The sequence below is a fragment of the Primulina huaijiensis genome, chromosome 17 (assembly GCF_012295235.1).
Source record: "Primulina huaijiensis isolate GDHJ02 chromosome 17, ASM1229523v2, whole genome shotgun sequence".
Lineage (NCBI taxonomy): Eukaryota > Viridiplantae > Streptophyta > Magnoliopsida > Lamiales > Gesneriaceae > Primulina > Primulina huaijiensis.
The window spans coordinates 4,195,767-4,219,607 of NC_133322.1; the positions used below are offsets into that span (position 1 = coordinate 4,195,767).

General features: G+C 34.4%; 4 protein-coding genes and 1 pseudogene across 12 annotated transcripts; 3 read left to right on the plus strand and 2 right to left on the minus strand.

Annotated features, from left to right (window-relative positions):
- Positions 1–1,275: 1,275 nt before the first annotated feature.
- LOC140962497 (uncharacterized) lies at positions 1,276–4,193 on the minus strand. Of its 3 annotated transcripts, none has more exons than XM_073421434.1 (5): positions 4,015–4,193; positions 3,182–3,224; positions 2,999–3,090; positions 2,802–2,917; positions 1,276–1,537 (listed from the first exon to the last, which is right to left on the minus strand). In XM_073421434.1, exons 1-4 carry the CDS (start codon positions 4,081–4,083, stop codon positions 2,807–2,809), a joined length of 315 nt encoding a protein of 104 aa, XP_073277535.1. In that variant the 5' UTR covers positions 4,084–4,193; the 3' UTR covers positions 1,276–1,537; positions 2,802–2,806. The 3 variants fall into 3 exon arrangements, with proteins under 3 accessions (XP_073277535.1, XP_073277536.1, XP_073277534.1); XM_073421435.1 differs by lacking the exon at positions 1,276–1,537 and adding an exon at positions 1,559–1,823; XM_073421433.1 differs by lacking the exon at positions 1,276–1,537 and having other exon boundaries at positions 2,705–2,917.
- A 721-nt stretch (positions 4,194–4,914) lies between these two features.
- On the minus strand, positions 4,915–9,739 carry LOC140963293 (alpha carbonic anhydrase 4-like; annotated as a pseudogene).
- A 2,209-nt stretch (positions 9,740–11,948) lies between these two features.
- Positions 11,949–13,214, plus strand: LOC140963396 (glucan endo-1,3-beta-glucosidase, basic isoform-like). Its single transcript, XM_073422702.1, has 2 exons — positions 11,949–12,074; positions 12,148–13,214. The coding sequence occupies exons 1-2, from the start codon at positions 12,005–12,007 to the stop codon at positions 13,092–13,094; spliced, it is 1,017 nt and encodes a 338-aa protein (XP_073278803.1). The 5' UTR covers positions 11,949–12,004; the 3' UTR covers positions 13,095–13,214.
- Positions 13,215–15,247: 2,033 nt separating this feature from the next.
- Positions 15,248–17,786, plus strand: LOC140962492 (uncharacterized). Of its 5 annotated transcripts, none has more exons than XM_073421426.1 (4): positions 15,248–15,425; positions 15,515–15,581; positions 15,695–15,780; positions 16,869–17,786. In XM_073421426.1, the coding sequence occupies exons 3-4, from the start codon at positions 15,714–15,716 to the stop codon at positions 17,450–17,452; spliced, it is 651 nt and encodes a 216-aa protein (XP_073277527.1). In that variant the 5' UTR covers positions 15,248–15,425; positions 15,515–15,581; positions 15,695–15,713; the 3' UTR covers positions 17,453–17,786. The 5 variants fall into 5 exon arrangements, with proteins under 5 accessions (XP_073277527.1, XP_073277529.1, XP_073277526.1 ...); XM_073421428.1 differs by having other exon boundaries at positions 15,515–15,553; XM_073421425.1 differs by having other exon boundaries at positions 15,248–15,581.
- A 2,696-nt stretch (positions 17,787–20,482) lies between these two features.
- LOC140962374 (zinc finger CCCH domain-containing protein 39-like) lies at positions 20,483–23,051 on the plus strand. Of its 3 annotated transcripts, none has more exons than XM_073421241.1 (3): positions 20,483–20,798; positions 21,276–22,027; positions 22,607–23,051. In XM_073421241.1, exons 2-3 carry the CDS (start codon positions 21,334–21,336, stop codon positions 22,843–22,845), a joined length of 933 nt encoding a protein of 310 aa, XP_073277342.1. In that variant the 5' UTR covers positions 20,483–20,798; positions 21,276–21,333; the 3' UTR covers positions 22,846–23,051. The 3 variants fall into 3 exon arrangements, with proteins under 3 accessions (XP_073277342.1, XP_073277343.1, XP_073277341.1); XM_073421242.1 differs by having other exon boundaries at positions 20,483–20,792; XM_073421240.1 differs by having other exon boundaries at positions 20,483–20,703.
- Positions 23,052–23,841: the final 790 nt, after the last annotated feature.

Here is a 23,841-nt window from a genome sequence, read left to right on the forward strand (position 1 = left end):
TCATCAAATCATGCCGAGATTATTGCACTACATGAAGCAAGCCGTGAATGTGTGTGGTTAAAATCAATGACTCAACATATCCAAATCTCATGCGGATTATCATTCGACGAGAAGCCTGTGATACTATATGAAGATAATGCTGCATGTGTTGCTCAAATGAAAGAAGGATACATAAAAAGCGACAGAACTAAACATATTCCTCCTAAGTTCTTCGCATTCACCAAGGAGCTTGAGAAGAATAAATGTATTGATGTTCGTCACATTCAATCAAGTGAAAACTCATCAGATCTCTTCACAAAGGCACTTCCTACGACAATATTCAGAAAGCACATATATAATATTGGGATGCGCAATCTACGAAATTTGTGAAGAATTGTTCGTGTCAACATGAGGGGGAGTTTACGTGACTGCACTCTTTTTCCCTTACTATGGTTTTTATCCCAATGGGTTTTTCCTAGTAAGGTTTTTAACGAGGCAGTATAAAAACACGTAATGTATACAATCATTATGATCATCATCACAAGGGGAAGTGTTGAAAAATTATTTAAAAATGTGATAAATATTTGTGTTGAAAATGTGAATGTTGAATGTTGAAAATTAGGTAAAATTAGGTGTTGAATATTGAAAATTAGTGTGTGATGATGTAGGTAATGATGTATTTTATTTTTGGATTATTTGTAAAAATTTTCTATAAATAGATCTCTCATTTGTGAAGAAAATTACAATTGAGTTGAGAGAAAAATATTATAAAGTGTGTAGTGTGATAATTTTAAGAGTTTGAGATTTTTACTTTTTACCGTAAATTTTTACTTTTTCACAACAATTATGTATTTGTTTTTTTTGTTCTTGTTTTTATTTTTTCGAGAAAAAATAAAATGATTAAATTTACATGTATAACATTAAATTATCACATAATTTTTAGTAAATATTATACAAATTTAATTTTTAATAGTAAAATTAATAATACAGAAACAATAAAAATGAATATGGGAAGCAGGAGAAGTTTCAATCAAGGACAATTTATTATATTAATTAGTTGTGTGGGCACTGATGCTCCCAAGCAGGCAGGGGCGGAGCCACATGCTTCTGTATCCGAGCTTTAGTTCAGGTTGGACTAATTTTTTTTAAAAAAAATTTATATGTAAATTTTGAATAATTTTGAAATAATATGATATTAGCCCCATAGATCAATTTCAAATATTAAAAGATTTTAGAGTTTAAAATTCTAGCTCGAGCATAGCCATATTTCTGGTTCCGCAGCTGCAAACACGTTTATTTTACATGTTCCATATTTACGGTGCATTGCATAAAATAGGTCAAGATATCACATGAAAAAGGAATCCACAAAGTTTCCCACTAAGAAATCTTTACAACCTTGAAACGTTTCTGATCTTGGAGTAACACCAATTTCCCAGGAATTTATCGTGTGAGTGTGTCAATTGCATTGGCAGTAAATCACCGAAAGAGAAAAATGTTCACAATTAGATGCTCACAGTCTGAGTTCTGATCCAAAACACGTCGATATCTTGTGCTGCAACTGGTAAAAAAATGCAAGGGAGTGGAAATTATATGATGCGTCGAGTTCGTTATATTGGATAAAGATGAAGGATATCTCTTAACACTTGACAAATGTCGTATAATACAGTCGAGCAGTGTAAGAAATGCAAGGGAGTGAAAACTATAGGATGCAATTGATCTCTGAACAAACTTAATATGGCCAAAGGTCATGACAGGCTATAAAACCAAGGGCCGTCCTAGGTCCTAGGTCGAATCCCTGAGTGTGATCCGGACTCAAGAGTTGTGAACTGACAATGTGCATCCATCTATATGTAAAATGAGATCAGTGTCACCAATCACAAAAACGAGACTATGGCATACATCCATTACTGGTCACTAAATATATATAGCTCTTAAGAAGGACCTAGACAGCTATAATTTGCCAGTGGAAAAGATATCTCAAATTTGAGTATTCTGATTTATCAAACTGTTGCATCCATGGAATCAAGATGAATTCAAGGGTCAAACATAAAGAAAGGAAGGGGGCGCAGGCGCTGTGGTACTTCTTGAGCCATTCTTCGTGGGACAAAAGAATGGACACTTCTATTTTCAATACAATAATATTAAGTTCAAAGATTTATAAGCATACAAGCATCAAAACGTAGCACTTTAAGAACGAGGTACTACTACTCATCAGTTAGCAATTAGCATTCACTGATTCAGACAACAAGATCATCATTAACAAGATTCCTGCTACTTATACAGCCAAAAGCTATTTGTCTAGTTGGGGTACTACTACTCATCAACCATAAGAAAGCGAGATTGATAAAGAGAATTTATCATGGGTCATTTTCTTGAATACAAGTAAAAGGGGTCTCCGATATAGAATATCACGTAGAGACGTTTGATACATGGAATCAAATATAAAAAAACTAGTATACATTTCTGGCAGAAAATATGGAAAGTTCAGTTATATGGATGAGATTGTATGCTAGGTTGATGGCCTCAAAAGAAAAAAAGCTCTCAAAATCAACATATTAGGAGGTACTCTAGTGGTTTACTTTACGGACTAATTAATTTTTGGAGAGGGGTGGGTTTCGTTCTATAAATTTTCATCCTATTTTTACCCAGGGAACAGGTTGAACAGAATAAAGATTATAGGACCAAGCACCTAATTTTATACAAAAGTTTATGGCTCATGATAACGTTTAAGTGAAATGTTTAATACCATACGGTATTTCAAATGTTGTGCTTCAAAATAGTTGAACAAACACTATCAAAACAATATTGTCATAGACATTTACCATGCTCACTTTAAAGCCAATTTGCTATCAGCATCTTTCAATGCTCGAACAAGATGGATGATTCGATATCGCAACTTTTCATTTTCTGCCCTTAGCTGCATCACCACTTGCATAGTCTGATACAGAAAAATTCAACCTCAAATATTGATTTCCAAGATTCTAAAAATAAAGAAAAAATAAGACATGAAGAAACATACCTCTTGTTTCTCCACAACATGCTCAGGTTTTGAATCTTCTGGCTTTGGCTGAAGTTCATCCACTGACTTCAGCAGTTCCGTGTCTCCAGAGTCTAAAGAGCACCATGTTAGAAAGGTGAGGAGGAATTAGAAACCTTGTATCCGAGCATAATCGGAAAAAATAACATACATTTTGAAACAGACCTTTATTTCCAGCAAGAGCAGCTTCGAGTCTCGCCAACCGTTCCTTAATTACAAAAGAAAAAAGAAAAGAAAAGAGAGGTATTAAATTTTTATGGTGGTGAATAATAATGAACTCCCAGATAATTATCATCTCCTGGACGGTTTCCACTTCAACATTTGGAAAAAATTATGAATCCCTATTGACATATTTGGTTATAATCACACATGCTCCTTGACACCGTAATTCATTTAACTATGCAAGTTTCTTTAACCAAACACATTAAGTTTTCACCTTGGACTAATTACTCAGTCAAAATATCACAGTTTCTTTGTGGATGAGTGCATCCAAGAATACAAATTTGGACATCTTTAAAGACAATATTTTTAATTCTGTACTTTATGGACGTGTGTTATTATTAGATCATAATTACAAATTTTAATACGGTAATCATTCTACATTAATCAAATTGAGTACTTCTCACCGAAATATCCTCAATTTCAATATTCCACCAAAGTAATCAAATTTTCTTGTCAAAAAAAAATTCAAATTCAAGACATTTGAGCTGCACCATGGAGAGAGCAAATCTTGTTATACAGAAAGACGAACAACGCTGATTAAATTACATTTGATATTTGAATATTTTGCCATGGGCCACCATTCTGGTCACCCTGCTCGTCAAACATAAAAGCTAAATGACATACATACTATACTAAACAAATCATTCAATCAAGGAAAAATCAGAAAAAATCAGTATATATTTGAAATTAATTGAAGTACTTAGAATGAATTAAATGGGAGGAAAAAAAAAGGAACCAAATAATTATTATTTGAGAGAGTTCGATGGATGTAAAACCTCTGCTTCGGAAGCTCTCTGGTAAAAGGGTTTCAGCATAGCTTCGAGATCGTTCGATTCCGCCGCCATCTATGCTTCCAGCGACCCAATGCTTCCTGTCCCGCCGAGCCGCACAAAAATGGGAGTGTAGGATCTCGACAAGTGCTGCTGCCAACTGATATCGCACAACTGACTCGAAAATCGCGTTAAGACTATTTTGCGATTTTATATTTTCAATAATTAATACAGATGAATCGAGCCCATATGTGATTATTATTATTAATTGGGTTAAATATTATTTAAAATTATCGAACACATTTTCATATATTTTAAAACAGAATTCGAGCACAATATGAAGTTTTAGTATATTTATTCAATTTTTAGAACTACGTTAAATTTTAAAGAAGCTGGAAAATTGTAGCCCAAGTTCAGACATTGTCTAAATGAGTTTTAGTTCTATATATTCAAAAATTTGGTAATTTTAATCATTTCGAAAGTAATTATAAGTATTTACATAATATTAACATCTACTTCACTGGATCTCCGACCATTACCGAGCTCATTCAAAGCAATCGTATTATTTGTTAGAGAGAGAAGAAGAACAACTACTGATTGATGGATAATGATTGATTGCACACGGATGTGATGAAAGAATTGCTTCAAAAATGAAGATTTGTTGTCTACCGTAACGAAATGGTCAAATCTTTGATATGATTGAGTTGCGAAAACTTATATGGCTTGTCATTCTCGAAGTATGGCACAACGACAATGGCTAAAATATTTGGATGAAAACCCATTGTAGTGGCTTAAAGAATTCTTTTAAAAAAAGAAGAAGAAAACAACTTTATATACCTTACAAAGTTCAAAAACACATAATGTGAGTTCAGCACATATGTCAAACGGCCTTATGGCTTTTACTTTTCAAGGATTCTTGGGCTCGTACATGTATACGTTTCTTCCCTCCAATTCCTGTATTGGTCTTGAATTCCACTCAAATCCCTGTAATGGAATTAATCGTATCGAGACAATTTTGACACTTACTACTAAAAGTTTCATGTATTGTAAGAAATCACCATGAGCTTACAACATGAACGGCATCTCTCAGTGCTTGTATCTGATCCTTTGAAACTGTCCTTACCTACAATTAAGAATAGGCAACATTTTGAAAAATAAACTAAACTTTTGGACGTCTCCAGAACCAACAATCACATCCCAAAATCGAAGAACATCAGACGGTGAAATCCCGACTACTCACCTTCTTGAGTAGAGTCCAGAGAATGCCCTCCGTGCACGGGGGAATAGTTAGCGAACCCAAATAGCTGAAGTACTTTCTGCCACCAAACTTGATCCCCCATGGATCAACAACCCCCAAGCTCAGCCCTTCCTCGGTAACAGATTTAAAGTTTTTAACAAACTATAGGAGAGAGGGCCACCAGCAATCATTAGTACAAATGTGTACATTCTACATCACACATTTTAGAACCAAACCTATGTTAGTCATACTAAAAGTTGCCAATGATGCAACCTAAATCTTTTCCACCATAGAGGCGTTCAAACACTACGTTTCGATCTTGGTTAAAGAGGAGTAGACAACAAGGATATATATTATTACTTAAGGCCTAAAGACATGTTATTGATCGTGTCTCAAGAAATTTGTAAATGAATGCACTCACCTTTCCGAGGAATGTATCGTGACGTCCCCAGTGTGTATAGAATATCGACGACAGCGATATCTCCCCGGGAGTGGTCCATATTGTTGGGTAATTACACCCCCGAAGCGATGCCAACCACGATGATAATGTAGTACCCAAAACTTGCGGAATAAAATAACCAACAAGAACACAAAGATTTACGTGGTTCACCCAATATAGGTTACGTCCACGGAGCACTGCAACTTTTATAACTGGAAGAAATATTACAACAAGTGTATACACCAATACACTCAATATTTCTCACACTCCCAACCCGAGTATACCGAGAAAATAATTTCTCTAACTCACACAAGAGAATTCCCGCACTCAAGAAAAAATACACTCTTTTTTTCTATACACTCTCTTTTTATCAAAGCTGAAAAGCTTTTGATTTTGGGATACAATAACTGAAGAAATTGAGCTCTATTTATAACTAATTCCCTTGTTCAGTTTTAATAAAAAAACGATGTGGGATGAGTTTTTATTATTATTTTATTTAATGTGGGTCCCACCACATTAAATAAAATCTTACCTAACAATTCTCCCACTTGAAGACTTGATTCCAATCATGTCTTCACACCATCAGTGCAGCAGCTCATACCTCCTTTGTTAGTCCAGGAGACCAACTGAAGTCAAACACAACTTCAGTTTTTCAATGATAACAGCCTTCGTGAGCATATCAGCTGGATTCTTGCTTTCAGGAATCTTATCAAGCTTCAAGACTCCATTCACTCGATCTCTAAGAATCCTCATTCCAAGGATTTGTTTTGCAGCACCCAAATCCTTCAAAGCAAATTCCTTTTATAACTCTTTCTCGAGTTTATCAATCTCCTCCAGACAAGCTCCTGCTATCAACATATCATCTACATATATCAGTAGTATGATATAATAACCATCAAGCTTCACATAACAACAGTGATCAGCCTAATACCTCAGAAAACCATCATTATTCATTACACCATCAAACTTCTTGTACCACTGTCTTGCTTGTTTGAGACCATACAAGCTCTTCTGAAGTTTGCACACCATTTTCTCTTTTCCTCGTACTTCAAATCCCTGTGATTGATTCATTTCTTCACCTAGCTTTCCATGAAGAAACCTCGTCTTTACATCAAACTGTTCCAGATGTAAATCTTCTTTCACCATCAATCCAAGTACAGTCCTGATAGTAGTTAACTTTACCACCAGAGAGAAAATAACAGTGTAACCAATGACTTCCTTTTCACCTTTTACACCAAGTATTTCTTTGTACCGCTTGCTACCGTCATGTTCTAACCAGTACTCCCACGTGCTATGTAAAACCTTTTTTTCTTCAGGAAGTTCTGACAACTCCCACATGTGATTGGATGACAGTGAATCCATCACATCTTCCATGGATAACTCCCACTGTTTAAAAGTCTCATAAACATCCGATTTATTTTCACAAACTAAACCCAAAATTTCCTGCTCGAATCGTCAACAGTAGTGCCATCATATCTTGAGTGATCTCCAAGGGCTGTCACAGGAGATGGTCCACATATATCAGTATGTGCCAGCTCCAAATCCGCTGATTTCGGTTCTCTAGCCTGTTTTGAAAAGCTCACTTTTTTCTGCTTTCCAAAAAATACAGCTTCACACACCTTGTTTTCAACGATCTTTAATTCCGGTAGCTTTCCGGTTGAGACAAGCATCTTCATTCCCTTCTCACTCGTATCCCCAAGCCTACTATGCCATAGACTTGAATTAGCTCCAGCATCCACAGCCGCTAATTTATTTCTCAAACTGGAAGTCATATACAGTGTTCCAGTTTTCTTTCCTCGAGCAACAATCATGGCTCCCTTTTTTACTTTCCAAGAACCATCACCAAAGGTCACCTTATGACCTTCGTCGTCAAGCTGTCCCACTGAAATCAGATTGGGTGTCAACTCTGGTACATGCCTTACTTTGTTGATTTTCCAGACAGATCCATTTGACATCTTCATCCGGACATCACCCATACCAACAATTTCCAAGGGTTTTCCAACAGCCAGGAAAACTTTTCCGTAATCTCCCGCAATGTAATTATCGAATACATCACGATTACCAGTGGTATGAAACGAAGCTCCCGAGTCCATAACCCAAGAATCAACCGGGCTTTCCATGGATAGTAATAGAGCATCATGTACCTCATCAGTAACAACATTAGCGTCGTTCTTTGTTGATCTGCAATTCTTTTTCAGGTGACCAGTCTCACCACAGCTCCAGAACTTCACATTCTTTTCAAATTTGCTTTTGTCTTTTCCGTTTCTCGACTTGGATCTACCATGCCATTGGTTAAAACTCGTTTCGCCACTTCTGCCCCTTCCTCTATTCTCGAGATTTAGAGCAGAACTTGATGATGTTCCTTCACCAAAAGCCATCTTGCGAACTTCTTCGGCAAGAATTTGATCTCTGACATCATTGAATTGTAGCTTTCTTTTTCCAACAGAGTTGCTAACCGCTGCCCGCATTGGTTCCCAATTGTCTGGTAAAGACGCCAAAAGAATAAGTGCCCGAATCTCATCATCAAATTTAATTTCAACCGATGTTAGCTGTGAAACAATCGTGTTGAATTCGTTGATGTGTTTAGCCACCAATGCATCTTCTCTCATCTTCAAGTTAAATAACTTCTTCATGAGATGTACTTTATTATTTGTCGATGGCTTTTCGTACATGTCCGACAAAATGGACATCATCTCCTCCGTTGTTTTTGCCTCCGCCACGTTATGTGCCACGTTCTTCGTTAGGGTCAATCGTATCACACCTAACACTTGCCGGTCAAGAAGCTTCCAGTCATCATCCTCCATCTTTTCCGGCTTTTTTCCAGATAGAGGTTGATGCAACTTCTTGCTATACAAATAATCAATAATTTGTAGTCGCCAGAACGTAAAATCTGTACCGTCGAACTTGTTGATTCCTGGTCCCGATCCATCATCTCCGGCCATCACTTCTCTAGCCTTCGTAAAAAATCTAAAAAATCTTTTCTGATGTGGAAGATCAGACAAAGCTGCAACCACAGAGCATACTCAGAATTCTTAAGAATTTTAACAACAAGGCTCTGATACCAGTTGTTGGGTAATTACACCCCCGAAGCGATGCCAACCACGATGATAATGTAGTACCCAAAACTTGCGGAATAAAATAACCAACAAGAACACAAAGATTTACGTGGTTCACCCAATATAGGTTACATCCACGGAGCACTGCAACTTTTATAACTGGAAGAAATATTACAACAAGTGTATACACCAATACACTCAATATTTCTCACACTCCCAACCCGAATATACCGAGAAAATAATTTCTCTAACTCACACAAGAGAATTCCCACACTCAAGAAAAAAATACACTCTTTTTTTCTATACACTCTCTTTTTATCAAAGCTGAAAAGCTTTTGATTTTGGGATACAATAACTGAAGGAATTGAGCTCTATTTATAACTAATTCCCTTGTTCAGTTTTAATAAAAAAACGATGTGGGATGAGTTTTTATTATTATTTTATTTAATGTGGGTCCCACCACATATGGATCCCACCACATTAAATAAAATCTTACCTAACACATATGCATCTCCATATCAAAGCTGCAAATCAAGTCTAAGTGAGCAGGCAATCGTTAATAAATATGTAACACAGAGAACAATTTTCACAAGTATAAAAGAACCTGGTTCCTTTCACAGTGTGTTCAGAAGGAGCCTGCCAATTAACTTGCATTAATTTGTACTCAACATCATTTATTTTAATACCCCCATCGTCTCCTTTCCATGTCACCTGATAATCAAGGAACTCTTAAGTTTTAAGCATTTTCTTCATTCCCTCAAATTTATCTTCTTAATATTTATGTTTTTGATCTATATATGTTAGTTACCGAGATATCGTGCCCGCGGTTTCTAAGCACGGCTGGAGCTGGCCTGTAGTTTCGTCTCAAACTCCCAAGTCTAGGCAATACTGTCACTCTGTCTTCAACAAGATCGGAGACTGAAGTTTTCCGGTTTCACAGAGCTTCCATTTCGGATTGAGCTGTCTCCAATTCTTTGGACCCTTTCCATCTCTTCCCATGTAATTGAACGGTTGTTCATTATCTGTTAATATAAAGTACTTGATGAGGCTATAACTATTTTTTCTTTTTTAAAAGTGCATTCTATAGTTATTATTGGTCGCTAAAGTCGATGACTTATAGCTCTATTCCGGCGTATCCTTCTTATGGGATGCCCAAGAAGTAGCTTTCGGTATTGAATAAGATGTCGAAATATCAAAATGTTTAATCAGAGCAGCTAGCACCAAAGTTCAAAATTTAGGATGAGATATCGGATATGAGACTCGATTGTCACAAACTTATTCCTCATTTTTAAAAAAAAAAAATATATATGAAGCTAAAAATGTACAATATTAAATGAATAGCAACTAAGAGTCGACCATTTTTTTTATTCTGAGTTATTATTAAATACTAGTATCGTAATGAAATCATAAAAAAATTAATTACCACTAAAAAAATTAATAGATATTTAAAATGAAAATAATCTAATATTATTATAAATCATGTAATCGGGAAATAATTTTTTTTTTTTACACATTTTGAAAAACTTCCTTAAATACATAATTTGTTCTTGAATTTTTTTGGTTGATATCACAATCATACATCAAAATATTTAGACCCTTAAGATTTTTAACTCTAGATGCAACGACATACAGATGACCACGCCTAAAAATGGTTTTTTTTCCCCAGAAGAAATCATATATGAGATAAAGATTGTACTTCATGTTATTCTATGCAACAATTACATTTTTTATGGCAAAAGAGTGTCCTTACTTGACGATTGGTTTAATCCTTTCCAATATTAGATGTTTTACACTACCATGCATCCGTGAATCTGTAATAAAGAAAAAATATTATCATATTGGCAAATGCATAGTTGTTTAAATTTATTTTGAACAGGAGAAAAAAATTTATTACTTCTCCGTCATGAAAGACACATTTCAGACAGTTGCAATGATTGAAGCTAAGTAATGTATTTTGTATAGCTCTCATAATTATTCATCCAATGATTTTTTTTTCAAGAATTATATAATATAAAATTTACAGATCTAATTTACTTTTTTAACCAATGATTTTTTGCTGGAACTTTCTATATTTGGCAAAAAGTGAGTTTTTATATATAGATTGACATTAGTTAAATATATTTCCATTTGTAATTTTCAATTTATTGATAAATATATGCACCAGTTTAACCGTACATTGTTCACAAATACGAAATTAATTTCGCTTACAATGATAAAATGAATAATATAACTTGAAAACAATAATATAAAAGTAGAATTAGATAGTTTCTATGAATAGGCTAACTTTACAACAACAACAAAAAAAGCTACTACCAATTAACATATTATATTTTTAATTTATTTAAACATGAATATAATATTTTTAATTTTTCAAATTCATTATTTTGACCTAATTACATTATCCAATAAAATTAACTACACAAAATACATTTAATATTACAAATTTGGGAAAACAACTTATTCGTTTCATGCACTAATTTGTCTCATTATGGTTTTAGTTCATCAAGTCCGCAAACTTTAGTCTTTGTACACTGATTTTAAATTTTAGAATATTTTGATCCAATTGTTGTCGTGGCGCCAAGAAACTCAATAACTTTTGTAGTTACGTCGACATTTTCTAACATCATGTCAGTATTCATCAACAATCCGACAAAGTGATACTAAAAACAAAAATAAAAATAAAAAATCAATCAATTAAAGTTATTGCACCTAAACTAAAATTTGAATATTTAGTGGACAAAAACTGAAAATGTAATAAGTTAGTAGACAAAAAATTTATTTTTTCTAAAAATGTATTATTTTATCTTAATCCACTAATTTGTATTTTTCGATTTTAATTATTTTTCATCACAGCGATGACGTGTAACAGGGATTCGATGATCTGATGACAGACATTGTTAACGTGCGGACGAAAAAAAAATGAAAAACTTGCAAAGTTACCGGACTTAGAACGTCATTTCCCCCCATTGGCCAGCGGCAGCATGTAATTTTAAAAGATTTTGGTTGAAAACATAAATCTGTCCAAAGCACTCTAAATGAATATTTTCTATGCAAACTCGCCAATTGTGCATAGGTTCCCCAGTGCTAAATACTGACACACGGACCAAACATCGAGAAGAAAAGCAAATAATGATAAATATTTCTATATTACAAAAACCTGCATTCAATGTTTACCAGCAAACCTAATCTCTTTTCTCTCATTATAAAAGGAGACGACTTGTGCTTGCAAAAATGCACCATTGATACTCTTCTATTTGAAATAAAATGGCAGACTCAGTTTTCTTCAATCTGACGATTATTGTAGTGCTTTCTGCATTCTATTTAGATACAACAGGTCCTTTTTATCTTTCTTCTTTAATTTATGTTTCTTTTTTGCCTCTAAATCTAATTACATGTTCTGATTACAGATGCTCAAATGGGAGCTTGTTATGGATTTCTTGGCAGCAATCTACCACCCCCAGAGGAAGTCATTGCCCTCTGCAAGCAACACAACATTCAACGAGTTCGAATCTACAATCCCAATCCACAAGTCCTCCAAGCCCTCGGAGGAAGCAACGTTTCGGTCATAGTAGGTCTAGCAAATGAGGACATCATAGGCATCGCCAACGATCCCGATCTTGCAAAATCTTGGGTCCAAAACAATGTCCTCAAATACCCAACCGTGAACTTTAGATACATCGCTGTCGGGAATGAGATCGGCCAAGACGGCGAGGGCTCCAGCATTGCACCATCTCTTGCCCCGGCCATGCAAAACGTATACAATGCTCTGACCGCTGCTGGTTTAGGGCAAAAGGTTAAGGTTTCGACTGCTTTAAGCATGGGTGTGCTTGGAGCATCGTACCCTCCTTCGCAAGGAATTTTCAAGGCACCATCGTTCATCAATCCTATCGTCTCGTTTCTTTCGAAAACTCAGAGCCCTTTTCTTGTGAATGTGTATCCTTACTTTGCATATATAAGTGATCCATCCGACATTCGTCTGGACTATGCCGTATTCACATCTCCTGCGGCTGTTGTGAATGATGGGCCGTATCAGTACCAGAACCTGTTCAGTGCTATGGTGGATGCTGTTCATGCGGCATTGGAACATGCCGGTGCGCCTAACGTGGAAGTCGTCGTTTCCGAGACGGGGTGGCCCTCGGCTGGTGGGACAGCAACAACAATCGACAATGCAAAATCTTATAACTCAAATTTACTCGAGATGGTGAAGAATGGGACCCCAAGAAAGCCTGGAAAGCCTCTGGAAACTTATATCTTCGATCTGATTGATGAGAATCAGAAGGAACCTGAAACTGAGAAGCACTGGGGGATCTTTCGGCCCAACAAACAGCCCAAGTATCCCCTCTCCTTTGACTAGCTTAGCTAGGAAGCATGAATTTTTATCAACAATAATTTTTGAACTAGCTCTAATGTATCCGAAGAAAATAAAGTCTTGTGGAAATATACATAATGAATATTGATTGAAGCAAAGATAAGTTCATGCATGTTATGATTTGTTCCTTTTTTTTTTTAATGACTACGGAGCCCTATTGCGCTCTTCGGGTTTACTCAACCAACGCAGACACCTAATCAGACATAATTTGTTCTTCTTTACCAAGAAGACTTGTTGATATTTTATAAATTATATCCTATACTTATATATATAAGAAGGAGGAAAAAGAACAGAACTTATCTAACTTAATTAAAGATATTTTTTAACCTACATGAGGCTAATAAGATTAAGTGTTTATTTATTTATTTTTAGACAAATGATTGATATTTTTTATTTGCCATTATTGTCGATGTTTTGTATTCAATTTTTGACACCAAATTTATTTAAGTTTGAGACCATGTACAAAGTTCGAGATTCAATTTTAACAATCTTCTCATCAACTAAAAAACAGTAGTCATTATTATTCTTATTATTTTTATATTAAAGTCATTACTATTTAATCTTAATTGATTTGTATTATCGTAATTAGATGTTATAATTATCATTCAGTTACCAACACGAGATGGGGAAAAAACTTAATTACGTTGGCCATTTGACTTAATTAAAAGTAGGCATAACTTAATTAATACAACCTAATGAATATGCATTGAGATGAAGATTTCATTCTCTCAATTTATTAAAATAACGAAATTGTTTGCTATTAATTTTAAGAATCTTACAGGTGATATCAAATCAAATGAGTGATTATTTTACACTAATCTTATAATATTGTTCTCAATTTTTTTTTTTGCATGGATAAAATTTTGATATATATATAAATTGGATTGAAATAAATTATTGTAAGCTATCTAAATACGTTATCTTCTTTTAATTATACGAAATATATTGTTATTTGTCTTGGTTAAAATTTAATAAATGTTGTTATACGATTTTAGCATAAGCAAAGAAGTGACATGTGTACGTGTTTCTTTACCCCGAAGAAAGAAAATATCGTTTTGCCCCGTCATCCTGTAGGACCGAGCGCTTGCCGCTTTACCAATAGCTATAGCTAGTAGTAATGGTGCAACTCAAATCTTTAAAACCGCACAACAACACAAGCACCACGGTTCGATTGCTCTACCAAGCAGGGATAATTATTGCACCCAACAATCTCCCTCCCAATAATTGCACTCCTTGCAATCAATGGGAATCGAACCCGTGACCTTGGCTCTGATACCTTGTTAAGAATGGAACTTGGACCTAACTCAACCCCAAAAGCTAGCTCAAGGGGGGAGGATTGTCCAAGTCCATACATGCAACATCCAGGCATTTTACCCAACCGATGTTGGACAACTAACACACTCTCCTCACGCCCAGGAATGAACATCTGGAGCGTGGAGTTTACAAATGACCCAATTATGGACAGAACGGGTGGCCTAATTATAGGAGGTCCAACACATAACGGTGGAACCTGAGCTCTGATACCAATTGTAGGACTGAGCGCTTGTCGCTTTACCAATAGCTATAGCTAGTAGTAATTGTGCAACTCAAATCTTTAAAACCGCACAGCAACACAAGCAACACGGTTCGATTGCTCTACCAAGCAGGGACAATTATTGCACCCAACACGTCCGTCGACGTCCCATCCCAGCACATACAGTAGCTGAGTTGGGTTGATAACAGCCCGTTTTGACATGTACACGAACAATAATACCTTCTCATTTATAGGGAAACATACACCTAACAAATAACAATAATATCTATCATCTTATTTTGTAATATGAATTGATGTTTCGTATTAAAAAAAAGGCAAAAACTTGTGTGAGACGATGTTATGGGTCGTATTTTGTGAGACGGATCTCTTATTTGGGTTGTTTTCCTTGCAATATGTTCGATTTCCATACATTATATCAATAACACTGTAGAGTGAAAAACTCAATTTTGTTTTGTTTTAAAATAATAATAATAATAATAATAATAATAATAATAATAATAATAATAATGATAATGTTAATGAATAATAAAATTGTTGGATTTTATTGAATATAGAGAACCACAAGTAATCGTTGATATAAAGAAACAAACGTCGCACACATGTTTTGGACGCCGCGGATCAACGGTTTCCAAGATTTTCGTTTTGTCGTATGACTCTCTCTACGCACCCACTTCGATTGATGCACACTCCTTCACTGATGACGCCATTTCGAGCTCTTCTCTGACAGATTTTGACTGCCCTCTTTCTTCTATTTGTTTCCCTGCAGAGAAACAAACACAAATATATGTTAACTCTCTTCGTCTCCTTCTTGTTCTTTGCGTTTCTTTCTTCTTTTTTTTACGGTTTTTCTTGGAATATTCACGGTTGCCAGAGGTGAAAACTGAGGGTTGTACGTGGTGCGAATTCTGAGGTGCCCGTCTTTCTCGGTCTTGATTTTGGTACTGAATTTTGCCCTGTTCATGAATTGGTTTCGTGGGTGTTTTCTTTTTCTTGCTTTGTTTCGGTGTTCTTGGCTGCCGAACTTGAATTTTCTTGGTTTTTGGTTTTTCAGAGGTTTGGAGTTTGCGATCATGGATGGTCGGAGGAGGCCGAAATGGGATGATCCTAAAAGATCACAGAAGAAAAAGTCGTCCCGCTGTACGATGTTCACAGTTTTTTCATTATTATTTTGTTCTATTTTGATTTGCTATCATGATTCTGCATTTGAATTTTGAAGGATTTATTGAATATATGTGTAGGTGTAAATCTTTGTAAAATAAAACATTTTGATAAAACCTTGTCATTGAGAATGCAAGGAAATGGAAAATATGACGAGCAATGCAAATAAATTTAGTCAAATAGCGGCGACACAAAGAGTTTTGGGAGTAAAGTGTTGATGATAACTATGTCTCCAACTTGGTTCACCTTTTGTTACTTGTTTGAGCTTTTGTCTAAAGGATGTTACGAAGTTACATGTTTATTCTTTAAGTTTTCTGTGGTTTGTTTATAATACTCTGTTTTGTCCCATGAAGTTTATTGGTTTCACTCAGACAGATTATTTTTTGGGCTGCTTTTTATGCCAAAGATTTTTTATAAATTCTTTTGAATGCATATGCTAGTTTTATTCGATCTTGCCTCATTGTGTTTGGGCAGTTATGTTGATGTATGTCATACTAAAATTTTGAAATTGCAAGTTGCCGGTATCTTTGTGGTGCGGGGACTGATCATTTCTTTGAACTGATTTAGTACATGCTACTCCGACATGTTTATGGTTCCTATCTGATACTATTTTGCATATTGTTAATGATAAGAGAAATTTAGAAGGTAAATCATTTGAATTTAGTCACGTACATATTATGGTTGTTACGTTTTATGAGTTGGAGCCGGGATAAACTAGTAGCCCACTAGTTTTTTCGCTTGATTAGTTAAGGTTCGTTTTGTCCTTATTCTACCCTTATGAAGATCTAAAAATCATGGTATTTGATAATGTTTTTCTATGTTTGCCGGCTAGTTAATACAGTTAACATTGTCGTATTCGCATCCTGGTAACGAATTCTCGTTAAGTTATTTAATTAACTCTTCTGGTCCTTTTTAATGCTATGTTTCTAAATTGGTGATCAATTTACTACATTTAAATGATCATTTGATTGATCATGATTTATTTTATTCAGTCTCTACTTGTCATTATTGAGAGGATAAAAGAACTTTCTACCGTTTTTTTGCCTGATAACATTACTTTTCTCCAGTTTGTTGGCAGCCGGTCGTGCCTTCATGGGAGAAAGAATTTTGCAAAGTGGTTGGTTCTCTGGATTGGGATACACTATTACAGATGAAGAAGTTTACGCACCTCTATGATAATGTGATTAATTGGAATGACTCTGCGGGAGAAGAGGCATTTTTCAATGCTAAGAAACGATTCTGGGCCACAAAAAATGGACTTCCATGTGACATATCATTACCTGATCCCGATGCTTACATTGACAGAATTGATTGGGATATCAATATTGATCCTGAGCCATTGCCGGACCTTGTTGTGCTCCCCAATGAAGTGGAAAATCATGACCCTGTCATAATATTTGGCGATGCTCTTATTGCAAACCAAGCATTCTCATCTAGCGGTTGGGGTGATATTGAAGAGAACGTAAACGTGCCGGCTGATTATTCATTTGGTAATCACGGTGATCCATGGGAGCAAAATTGGGGAAATTCATATAGCAATGAGCCTGTATTCGAATGGCCGTGCTATACCATTGATGGGTGCTGCTTAAGGAATGGAAGTGATTCTCGACATATGCAGTGTGGCAGTGGTTGGAATAACCGATGGGGTTGAGGTTATGTCGATCATTACAATTATGAAGTGGGGTCTGAAATTTTCCAGGAAACTAGACCCGTCCGAAAATATTAAGAAGCAGGACCTGAAATTTTCCAAGAAAATAGAGTTGAGCAAGACCAATTTCAAAAGTACATAAATTCCGAGGGATCTTCATCTTCGTGTGGACCTGTCTGTCACCATGCCGGAGCAATCTCAAGGTTGATCAACATGGAATCAGGAGAAATGCCTCCTGAATGTAGAACAGAAAGGGTCATTATTTTATTCATTTCGATTTTTTAGACATCCTTCAGTAAGATTACATATGGTGCAAAACTTAGCAACATTTTCATCATCTGGAGTTTCAAGTGTTTACATAGCCTATCTTCATCCAAAATTTGTATTTGGTTTTGCGATTACATATCAGTCCTCACTTTCATTGTTCACCGTAGACATGATCATGACCCACTGAGTTGTTCGCAAATGCGATTTTCGGCTATGTTTTTTGCTAGTACGTTCTCACTGCCGTAGAATCGGTTGTAATTATTATCATTGCTATGAACATTGTGACTATTTGGTGAGAACATAAAACCTGAGCAACAAAATGTACTCATCTTCATTGAATTGTCTTCTACTTGTACTGTTGCTGTCGATTCTTGTGGTGTCTCAGTCACTCACTTGTTATCAGTCGGTATTTGACTTCACCCCTCGTTGTATTCAGCAATTACCAGCCAGCCCCATGGTGGACCAATTGGTAGGATCTTGGTCGCGATTTCTTTTTTATTATTTTTATAGTTTTGTGAGTAACAAATCCTTTTTATACCAAAAAACTAGGATTTTGTTTTTATCAAGTTGAATCAGCAGCTAGGGGTGGTTCGATACGATATATCAAAAAAATTCACTCATATCATATATCGTACACAAATTTCAGAATATCGATATCTCGATATATCGGTATAAAATATATAAAACATAATGTACATATACAAAAAAAATATGATAACATAAACTTTAGACTAAATTGTATTCAAGTAAAATAATTTTTTACTTTAAAATATTATATATTTTTTAATTTAAAAATATTGTTTCGATATATACTGAAATTTTCAAAATCTATACCGATATCGTACCGAAAATTTCGGTATCGTACCCACCCTTACATACAACCGATGCTTTTTATGCGCACTAGATAACCTACAAACATAGTAGTTAGATAACACACTTTATAAACTTTGTACAATAGACTCGTTCAATAAAATGTTGGTAAAAATAATTGAATCAAACTCTGATTTACTTTATCAAATATAGTACCCACAAGGGAGATTTTACGAAGGTTTTGGCTTATCTATTAAGTTGTTAACAAAGTCTTTAAACTCTCAAGATTTATTTAGTGTAATCACCTTAAATATTATATTATAAAAATCTATCTCTAAAATTTTAAAATTTGATATAATCTGTATATATTTTAGATAAAAATTACTCCACATAACTCATAAGACACTGATTTATGGCTTATACTAATTCTGATGGTTATTGGTTTCCCTGGAAATATGTATTAGTATTTTTTTAAATAAACTAGATAATAACAATAATTTAAGATTATTATATTTAATTATTATTATATTTTATTCATTTAAATATTTTATTAGAAGATAAATGCTGAAACTATGTTTCCCGAAACTATAAAAAAATTCATCTTTTCTCACATTATATTTTANACTCAATTGCATATTTTATAAATCTCCTTTCATCTTATATATATATTATCTATTATCATTTTAGTTTCAAAAATTTATAACTTTAATTTTAATTTTTTTAAGAAAACCATTTTTTTTTCTGGATAACAAGTATCGTATCGTATGTGTCACGATTTATTAGTTATATATTAGATCATAACCTCTTATTGATATGAATAAATCACACCAAAATAATAATATTATTATATCTATAACTACTTAACTAATACATATGTATTTTAAAAAAAAACTAATACATATGAAACATATATAAAGTAAAGATTGAGACGGTAAGAGTTTCGAGGCGAGTTATATAAAGTAAAGAGCAAGAGGACCAAACATCCCAAAATCAACATTGCTCCAAATTTTAGCACGTATTTGATGTATTCATGGGATTTCCTTTCAAAAACTATAATTTTTCCAACAATGAGTTTACATAATCATGAGATTTGTGTTGGGAGGGCACTAGTTATTAGGGATGATGATTTCCCTTGAAAAAAAATCTAAAATGAGATAAGTTCTGCGCGAGTTATTTGATATATGTTCGGGTTCGAGAATTTTGTTAAATCCTCGCAACAAATTAGAACGGGTGTAGAGATATTATCTTCATCTTCAAACTCGGCCTGGAGATGATAATAAGCATCATCATTATTTTATAAACAATAAGAATTAATGATAAAATAATAGTAATACTAAAAAAAAATACTCATGGACTTATTTGTATTTGAAGCGAGGATGTGAATGAGGATTTAATCACCGTAAAGTTGAGGATAGGGATTTCTCTATTAGCTACAAGCGAGGATGAAGACGATGACAAACTCGTCCTTAACTCGCCTCAATATCATATCTACTAATTATGAAAAATGAAGTTTTTAAAATAATTATTTTTTTTATATCGACATCACATTTTCCAATTATAAAAAATATCATATCAAGTTACAAACATATTCAATTTTTTATTTTATAAAAATTATATTATGAATTAATAGTTTATTTATAGCTAACATTTTTTAGCCACTTTATAATTTTTTAAAACTTATAAAGATATTTATCTATATCTTTAAATTTGCAAATATAAATTACAATATCACCTAATAAAAAATATAAAAAATCATTAATTTTAAAATAACAAAAATTATCATATTTAGTTAAATATTTCAACTTAAAAAAGAGAGTAGTATTAATAATGTATTTATATTGGGTAATATTCGCTAATTCTTTATTGATGGGATGCGAACCCGGTTTACTCATGAGAATCGCTTATAATTAGCCGAGTTTTCTTGGGGTTTTAGCCGTTTTGGGGTTTTAGGTTTTAAAAATTCAATCATCAATCTAGGGTTTCGTTAAGGCGGCGCGCCATTTAATCTATTCGGTTATATAATTTATATTGGCCATTGTTTAAAAAATGATTAAAGATCGGTATAGAATCTCTTTCATGTCATACAATAACTATCATTTTTATTTCAATATTGCACGTCTGATTTTAAAAAGAGGAATTTATTCTCTGAATTTTGATTTGATCCTGCTCAATTTCAGGTCTGTCAACTCTCCATTCTATGATTTGTTTCTGAATGATTGCATGCAAATGGTTCGACCTAAATGCATTATTTGAATGATTCGATCGAGTACGGGTTTGAGAATTCTCGATTTTTGTTTCTTTTTTATTTTAAATGTTGCGGCTCGATGTAATTTTTACATTTTTTATTCAACTGATGGTAACTGTTTATTCCAATTTTTAGTCTCCGATTTCTGGTCTGAATGTCTGCAGTTTCTAGATTGGCCAATGCAAGATTTGGTGTTTTACATAGAATTGGCATCATTTTGTTTGCCCACGAATCAGATAGGTTTATTTTTTTCCAGAAATCATTCGTTAAGTGTTGGATTTGGAATCATTTCGATGGTATTTTTTTACAAAACAGAACTAAATTTCATTAATTTGTGTTTTTGATGATTTATTATTTTTCATTTTTCAGCAGTTCTTTTATGGGCATGTCTTTTATTTTACTCTTTGAGTTTTGCTTGCGTTTCTGTGGTGTTGATCATAATGTTGTTGTGAATGACTTGGCATAAACACTTCTAACCTTGCGTCTTTGTTCTGCTTCGGCCAGAAATTGCGAGAAGCGGTTTGGAACTCGGATTTTGTTGAAATATTTGTTGAGAAACTGAATGAGTTTTCCGGATCCTACGATGTCACATTCATTTATGCCGCCACCTTTTACTTGTGATGCCAGAGGATTTTGGCCTCCATATTTCACGGAAAATATGCAACCACCGTTTAAGAGAGTAAGAAACTCTGAAAACCAGCCGCCAGTTAATCAGACAAATGGTACCGGAAGTAATGGTACCAGCCATATATTTTACAAGACACGAATCTGTGCTAAATTCATGGATGGCATGTGCCGCAATGGCGAGCATTGCACTTTTGCTCATGGTACTGAGGATTTACGTGTGCCCCCTCCGAATTGGCAAGAGCTTCTTCGAGAAAAAGATAGGGGTGCTGGGAGTAATTGGAATGATGATCAAAGAATGATTAATAGGACGAAAATTTGCAAGAGATATTGCAACGGAGGTGAGTGCCCATATGGGGAGAAATGTATCTTCCTCCATGAACGGGCTCCTTCAAACTTTGATACCGAAGTGCCTTGGCAGAGGGAGAGTTCTGTTATAAGCATAGGAACTAGAAGGGATGCCTTGTGGAGCAGCAGCGATTTCAATCAACCTGATTCAAATAAGCAGGTTACTGGGTGCTTGGATAATTACCGAGTAAGAACGAGTCTTTGGAAAACCAAGATATGCGGTAAATGGGAGATTGGTCAGTGTCCATATGGAGAAAGATGCTATTATGCTCATGGCCAATCAGGTATAAGTGATACTCATTATGATCGTTCAATTTATAGCCATTTTTGCCATGACCATTTTTTATGTCTTCGGTTGATTTGAGAAATTATATATCGGTCTAGTGCATATTCATTCAGTTTGGGTTAATTGAACCTTATAGACACATATGGCTTCGCTGTGAGTAACATTTAGCATAGTGGATCTCTCACCTTAAAACAACAAAGTCTAGTTTTTTGTCTACTCAAACCTCGATTATTTGGTTAATGCCTTAGTAATATACTTACCTTTGCTGTTTCCATTCGAATTACAACATTCTTTTTTTGTAAAAGAGAAAAAACCGGCTTCCTGTTTTCTAGTTTAATATATTTTGTGGTTGTTTCCAAGCTTTATTGATCTTTACTTGTTACTTTTAAACGCATGTAGCAATGTTATGTGATTTTAAGACTATGAGTAGGTACTTTTGACGGTGTCTTTTGTATTTGATCTACAGAACATTAGCTACCATTTTTGTGCATTATTTGTTGTATAGCATTCTTTATTTTTTTCCATTTCGGACAAAGATTTGTATGATGATAGACAAGTACTGTTTCTGCTTTGACAGATTTGAAGGTTTCTGGTTCACGTGTAGAGACAGAACAAATAACGAACTCTGGCTCCATCCCAGCCAAATCTATGGCTGCACCTGGGAATCCGGTGGTTTGTTCTCCTCTAGGGAAAGCTGGAGAAGATAAGAAGTCGTCGAAATGGAAACTGTCCAAGAAAATTAATCGAATTTACGCTGACTGGATTGATGATCTATCGCCACCACGCTGCTCACCGAACAAAAAGGATGATATATGAACTTTGGTATTATCATTCTTTTCAGCTACTAACATCCCCAAAACTACTATCGCTGATAGGTTATTATCTCAAATCTGTGTTTGTTACTGTGTATTGGGCATCTCAATTGTGCAGTGGTGAACGCATTATTCATTTGTTGTAGAAAATCTAACAAAGGAAGTCATTTTTTTCTCATAATATGCAATTCACGATTTGTTTCTTAGCTGGAGAGCATTTATTGGATACAAAAGCTTTTGGGGCGAAAACATAGTAAATTGAAAGATATGACCAACAAAAAAACTTGACGCAGATTAAATGTATACCCGATCAAAATACATGGATGCCACTTCTCTCTAATCTTGGACACTTGTCAATTACACGATGAGTTTCTCAAAATGTACAGCTAAAAAAGACAACCAAAAGAAGATCAAGTAACATGGGTTTCGATCACGAGAATTGGATATATGGGAACTTTAAGACACTTTTGTCCTGTGGTTCATCGATGAATTTTGCCTCACAAATAAGCTATGATCCAACAGTTTGCGTGGCTATACGTATATAATGATGGGGACATGTGAATTCATATGCATGTGGTGATGGACTCTTCTATCATTTTCACGTTTAGGAATCACATGTGAATACCATGTCGGATCATGTTTAGATGTTGATTTTTTGTTTCTACAAAAGTGATTATGATAAAAAGTTTTTATTAAAATCACTTATCTATCAAACACTGCTTACCAGAGTCGATTTTAATAATTTTTATGTCTGAGTCTAACTTTAAAAAAATACCCCTAAATTTTAATATGCGTTCATATTCTATTAGTTCCATAACGTCAAAATATTTCTATTATAATTAAATAATATAATATCAAACATTCTAAAATGATAACTACAAAACAATTCTATCTTATAGTTTTAAAGCTAAAATTATTAATTCACTATGTTTAATCATGCTGTTTAGTAATATATTTTCTAATTGATAACATAATCAATCAATTCAAACTTTCTTATAAC

Excerpts from the sequence above, each read along its gene's own strand:
- LOC140962492 (XM_073421425.1), top strand. The coding sequence starts at position 15,714 with ATGGATGGTCGGAGGAGGCCGAAATGGGATGATCCTAAAAGATCACAG. Across the intron at positions 15,781-16,868 it reads GAAGAAAAAGTCGTCCCGCT|TTTGTTGGCAGCCGGTCGTG; the intron begins GTACGATGTTCA and ends ACTTTTCTCCAG.
- LOC140963396 (XM_073422702.1), top strand. The coding sequence starts at position 12,005 with ATGGCAGACTCAGTTTTCTTCAATCTGACGATTATTGTAGTGCTTTCT. Across the intron at positions 12,075-12,147 it reads ATTCTATTTAGATACAACAG|ATGCTCAAATGGGAGCTTGT; the intron begins GTCCTTTTTATC and ends TTCTGATTACAG.
- LOC140962374 (XM_073421241.1), top strand. The coding sequence starts at position 21,334 with ATGAGTTTTCCGGATCCTACGATGTCACATTCATTTATGCCGCCACCT. Across the intron at positions 22,028-22,606 it reads TTATGCTCATGGCCAATCAG|ATTTGAAGGTTTCTGGTTCA; the intron begins GTATAAGTGATA and ends CTGCTTTGACAG.
- LOC140962497 (XM_073421434.1), bottom strand. The coding sequence starts at position 4,083 with ATGGCGGCGGAATCGAACGATCTCGAAGCTATGCTGAAACCCTTTTAC. Across the intron at positions 3,225-4,014 it reads AGAGAGCTTCCGAAGCAGAG|GAACGGTTGGCGAGACTCGA; the intron begins GTTTTACATCCA and ends TTTGTAATTAAG. Across the intron at positions 2,918-2,998 it reads ATGTTGTGGAGAAACAAGAG|ACTATGCAAGTGGTGATGCA; the intron begins GTATGTTTCTTC and ends TTTCTGTATCAG.